General features: G+C 46.9%; 1 protein-coding gene across 3 annotated transcripts in view; it reads left to right on the top strand.

The window, feature by feature from the left end:
• il17a/f1 (interleukin 17a/f1) overlaps positions 1–5,996 on the top strand; it is a 7,112-nt gene extending 1,116 nt beyond the window's left edge. For 2 of the 3 annotated variants that reach the window (XM_024295431.2, XM_024295430.2), the window contains exons 2-3: positions 5,176–5,342; positions 5,421–5,996. In XM_024295431.2, coding sequence (XP_024151199.1) covers positions 5,188–5,342; positions 5,421–5,667 — 402 coding nt within the window. In that variant the 5' untranslated portion in view covers positions 5,176–5,187 and the 3' untranslated portion in view covers positions 5,668–5,996. Of the gene's footprint in view, positions 1–3,766; positions 4,553–5,175; positions 5,343–5,420 lie in introns of those variants that run through there. The other variant, XM_024295429.2, reaches the window with a different exon arrangement.
• The last annotated feature ends 13 nt before the right edge of the window (positions 5,997–6,009 follow it).

The raw sequence follows: 6,009 nt of genomic DNA, 5'->3' as shown, positions 1-6,009 counted from the left end.
GGTCGGGGACCCTCGGCCTGGGGGTCTAGTCTCCTGGGTCCGGCGGTCTCCTCTCCACGTGGGGAGTGGGATCCCCGAGATTTAAGATCTAGAGCAGGGGATCAAACTACATCGGAGCCTGGGGGTGTCCAGGTCTCGGTGGTGCGGGTTCTGGTCCCTGCTCTCGAGGACTGGACCTCTCCATAAACTCCATCAGTAGTAGAGCCTGGTCGGGCCTTGTTTACGTCACTCCACCGGGCCCCCCGATTCTGTTGGGTTTATATGCAGAAGTGTGCGAACTGTGGTTGTATTGTGTACATTTAGACTAGTTTAAATGTGAATATTATCTTAGCCAACAAGTCTGTTTGTAATTATTGAGTGTGTGTGTAGACAGGCCCCGCCCATTCCAGACTGCTATTTATACCTGGTTGCTTTATGTTATTATCCTCTGTTACTATTTGGTACCTTTCCTGGTACCCCCCGCCCCCTCCCCCTTTCTGTCCGAATCAGCAAAAAAGAAAGAGAAACAAAGAGATACAAACATAATTAACATAAATAAAATTTAGCATGAAATACAACAGGAGTTTATACTCAATAAACTCCTGTTGTGACAGTAAAACACTAGAGGCTCTCAGCTCGTATCTGTTTGCTCAGCTGTTGGACAGGACAATTTCATTTTATCTTCTGAATTTGCTTTAAAGTTTTCTTCTTTCTCTGCATCTTCAGCTGCCAGCGTTCATGTTTGCATGTTTGCATATAAAATGTTTATTTCAACTATTGTTTGCATATGCGTTTGTTGAAGGTGTTCCTACGTGCCCTTATACGGCGTGTGAACCCCCTAACATGACAGGAATAAAACCTGAAAGAGGCAGAAAGCAGGAAATCTTCAGATAAGCGATCGCATGAAGGAGGTCGCAGTTGAGTTCGCCGTGTGGGCGGAGATTTAAAAAAAAAAAGTGCATGTACAGGATGCAAAAGATGACACAGCATTCTGGAGCTTCCTGAGTCACAACACGACTGCAAACCAGGTCAGACTCTGCAGAGCACACATGCAGCACGTCAGAAACCTGCAGCACAGGTGAAGGAGTTCAAACCTCCACCTGAGCAGCTGAAGATGACTTTCACATCTGTGGTCAGCTGTGACTCTGATCCACACCTCCGAGATTCTCTGTTACCTCAGAGGATCTCTGGGGCGCGTTAGCATGAAGGTGAAGGCAAGTTTATTTGTAGCACATCTACAGAGACAATTCAAAGTGCTTTATATGAAGTTATTCAGGAGCAAAGGTGTGATCATCAAAGTAAGATTAAAAGAAAGTAAAAAGAACTGAAATTTGACAAGCTTTTGAACCAGTTTATCAGCATAAAGAAGGATTTTCAAAATACTGACAAATAATAACTAAGTCCTGGAAACAGTAGAAGTGATATTTTCATTATTATAACTGAAAATATTTGAATCAAATGTTCTAAAAGTTTCTATGGCTGCATGATGCTGTAGAGGTCACCTGATACGGATGCCGCCATGTTGGAGCCAGACATCGTCAGTGAGCCGTGATTGGTGCGAGTCAGTCTGAGTCATTGTTTCTATGGCAACCAGTCTCACCAATCAGGAGGGAGTTTGTTGGAAGGCCACACCCCTTCGACAAAATCTGTCATTTTGAACGTTGGCTGTGGGGCCCATTAGGCTCCGCCTACTTTTTTTGAGACATCTGATAGGTCTGTCTATTTCTATAATAACTTAATCTACAGGAAAACATTAAAAAAGAGAATTATCAAGAACAAATAATCTGACCAATAGAATGAGTAACAGCTGTTTGTTTCTCTACAGAAGTCTGTGGGGTTTTGGACTATTGGATCCACTTCCTGTTTGAAACATTCAGGGGGCGGAGTCACTCATATACAGTCAATGGCCTCAACATCACCTTGCTTTATACCGTCTGTTTGAGCATTTTAGGAAGGTTGTTGAGGAGGGCGGAGCTAACACTGGTGACCACACCTGTCCCACTTGAGGCTTCCTGTGTAGACTCTTCTGATTCAGATTCTGAGAATCTGGACACTTTTGCAGACTTTTAGTTTGTCCATTGGGCCTGTTCTGGGCTAAAATCTAAGCTTTTTGTTTTTAAATGAAGTTTCTGCAGGATTTATTCCGGACCTGTCAGTGATGGGGGTGTAGGACCCACATGCAGGAGACCAGATTTGGTGTCAGAAACAAACATTTACTAAATAAACCCAAACATGACAAAACCAGGAGAACAGACCAATGACAGAACGGAGCAGACGACCTGACACTGAGAAACTGAAGACCAGACACTTAAATACACCAGGCTGATTAACTACATGGAAACAGCTGTGGATGATTAACCTGAACATGGTGAGACTGACGGGGAAGACAGAACTCGACAAAACCCGATCACAGACTCGTGACACGACCTGAAGTTCAGTCAGAGGTCAGGAAGTCAAAGGGGATTGAGAACAGCAACATTGAAGGAGTCAGGAATGAAGGAATGTGGTCGGATGAACGGATGAACGGAGGAACGGAGGAACGGATGAACAGATGAATGGATGAACGGGGGAACGGGGGAACGGATGAATGGATGAACGGGTGAACGGAGGAACGGGTGAACGGATGAACAGATGAATGGATGAACGGATGAATGGTGGAACGGATGAACGGGTGAACGGAGGAACGGAGGAACGGATGAACAGATGAATGGATGAACGGGTGAACGGAGGAACGGAGGAACGGATGAACGGATGAACGGGTGAATGGGGGAACGGATGAATGGATGAACGGGTGAACGGAGGAACGGGTGAACGGGGGAACGGATGAATGGATGAACGGGTGAATGGAGGAACGGGTGAACGGATGAACGGAGGAACAGATGAACAGAGGAACGGATGAACGGAGGAACGGATGAACGGAGGAACGGATGAACAGATGAACGGGTGAACGGATGAACGGAGGAACGGATGAACGGATGAACGGAGGAACGGATGAACAGATGAACGCTCGCTCATTAACAATCATTTGAATGAGTTGCTGAGTCTCATTGTTGATCCATTACTCCCATTACATCCCATAATAACCGGCTACGGTGGCTGTTTTGGTCCAGTTCTTCCACTCCAAGAATGGAGTCTATTCAGACTGAAGAAGCTCAGAGCGAACTGAAGCTCAGTCCGGTTGGAAACGGGTCAGAGAGCGGTACCGGTTCCTGGTACCGGTCCGGGATCCACTTGAATGTATTCAGACTGAAACTCTTGTTCTGGATTATCAGGAGAAACAAATTCTGTGTCCCGTCTGAATCCAGCCTCAAACTTCTGGAACAAACTACAGGGCTGCACGGTGGTGGAGCGGTCAGCACTCTCCCCTCACGGTGAGGAGGTCCAGGTTCAAATCCTGGCTGGCTTCTTTCTGTGAGGACTTTGCATGTTCTCTGTGCTCAGACTGGTCAGACTGAACCCCCACCTCTGCTGTACAGTAGCTGGGATAGGCTCCAGCAACCTCTTCCTCTTCTGCATCAACCCGCGACCACAAAAAGGGTTTTGATGATGGATGGACGATGGATGATGGATGATGGATGGATGATGGATGATGGATGGATGGATGGATGATGGATGATGGATGATGGATGGATGATGGATGATGGATGATGGATGGATGGATGATGGATGATGGATGGATGATGGATGATGGATGGATGGATGGATGATGGATGATGGATGGATGGATGATGGATGATGGATGATGGATGGATGATGGATGGATGGATGGATGGATGGATGATGGACGATGGATGGATGATGGATGATGGATGGATGATGGATGGATGGAACTTAAGCAAAATAAACAAACTATTGACCAATCGATGGAAATGGACAGAATCAGCTGATTAAACAGGTAAAGTTGGAGACAAAACTCTTGATTGTTTCAGTGTTTCTGCATCGTCTTTGGAGCATAAAGAAGTTCAGCCTGATGCTGTCCACAGGATTAAACTAAACGCTTCATTATCGATACTTTGACACCATTTCTCCATAATGTGATGAATGAAACTGCGTAGCGGAAAACCTGATTGTTTGTGAAAGCGTCATTTTCTTGACCCAACGCTCGAATGAATGAGACAAACGGCCAGAGTGAGCAGAGCGTCCTTCCACTGTGACTCAACAGCTGCTCTGAGGGTTCTGAAAGTTTCCTAAAAGACGAGCACAGTCATCCTCCTTCTCTAGTGAGCTGCAGCGGCGCCGATTTGACCCAGAAAAGCTGCAGCTTGACTTTATCTTCACCCGAGGTCGAGAGCCAAACTGGGTCAGCGCTCGAGTCTCGACATGCAGCTGGTTCCTCGCGGTTCACAGAGGAGGTTCAAAGACGTTCAGGACTGGAGCCGGAAACGCAGGTGATGACATCATCACAGGAAGTGTGACCCCCACGGGCTGGATAAAAAGGAGTCCAGAGCAAAGACGGTTCAGTCTGAGCAGGAGTCGAGGTAGCCTGATCTCCATCTGAGCCCTGGAAGCCTTCAGCTGGTTCCTACACTGATTTAGCAGCATGGTTCTAGGAACGACCTCCTGCAGAGCCACGGTAAGAGGTCAAGAGGTCGGGTTCTGGTGCCGTCGGGGTGTTTGGTCGTCTTGAGTCCACAGATTGAACAAACCGCCGGACGCCGGCGCCGATTCACGAGGACGGAAGTTGGAAGACGTTCAGACAAAACGCTGAGAAAAGAGCAAATCCATGTGAATCGTTTTGACAGAATAAGTTTCATGAATCCAGTTTGAGTTTCAAAAATGTTTAGAGAATTGGAACCTTTTTCAGATTAAAATATGAAAAAGTGAAGAAAAAAAGAAACGTTTTGATTTTGTTGCAATGAAGATTTTTAAGGATAAATTGTTATTTTTGTTTATGTTGATAGAATAAAACTAAACGAATCATGTTTAGTATTTTGGATGTTCTAAAAACAAACTTCCTTCCATCAAACTTGATTATTTGAAGGTTTTCAGATTTAGTGACTCTGTTGTTTCTATTTCTACCTTTAGTCTATGGATTCTTTTCTCTCTGAAGTTCTATTAGTTTCGTTTCTGTTCTTGGTGGAGATTCAGATCTTTTTTTGGATGAGGTAGAAGCTGCTCCACGATTTCAAACCCGATCAGAACCTCAGATGTTGGTTGTGTTGAATTTTCCTGGTTTTAAAGGTGTTTTTCTGTCAGGCTCCTCTGGTCATGATGATGATGATGATGATGATGGCGGCGACAGAGACGGCGGCCGTCCCAAAGGGGTCAAAGACGGTCCAGCTGCTGTTGGACCCGAGCGCCCTGGTTCCCAGCAGAATCTTCCGTCCGCTGCAGAACGTCTCCATCTCACCGTGGACGTACAAGTGAGCGTTAATCTCGGCTCGGCCCGGTACGGTGGGAGTTCTCCGGGTCACGCTGTTGTCCTCCTTCTGTCTCCTCAGCACCTCCAGCGACAGCTCTCTGCTGATGCCGGCGCTGTCCGAGGCCCGGTGTCTGCTGCGCGGATGCCTGAACCTGGAGGGGAAGGAGGACCTGAGCCTGGAGTCCAGACCCATCATGCACCAGGTTCTGGTGCTGCGCCGGGTCAGGGCCGCCGGGGCGGGCCACAGCTACCACTATCACCTGGAGTCCCGCCTCATCGCGGTGGGCTGCACCTGCGTGAAGCCCGTCGTCCAGGTCCAGCAGTGAGGAGTCACTTCCTGTTGGAACCGTTCGTCTGACCGCCGGCGGCGCCGGATCCAATGATGGCGTTTATGATCACGTTGAATAAAACGACCCTGTTACTGGAAGCTGACCCCACAGTCAGAGCTCAGATGAAAGGTTCGGTGAAAGCGGCGCCGCTCTGGGGTTTCCGGCGGTTTCCTCGTTTCTTTGATTGACATCTTTTCATCTGTAGCAAAACCACAGAACGACTACAGACTGACACGCTTCATGTTATTTATGGTTCCAGTTTATTTAATGATCTTCTATAAAACAAGTATTTATGTTCACTGATGTATTTATTTCCAGAGAGTCAATAAAAACAAACAA

This window comes from Oryzias melastigma, linkage group LG3, assembly GCF_002922805.2.
Source record: "Oryzias melastigma strain HK-1 linkage group LG3, ASM292280v2, whole genome shotgun sequence".
In the NCBI taxonomy this organism is placed as follows: Eukaryota; Metazoa; Chordata; class Actinopteri; order Beloniformes; family Adrianichthyidae; genus Oryzias; species Oryzias melastigma.
This window is presented reverse-complemented; position numbering and strand designations above follow the sequence as displayed.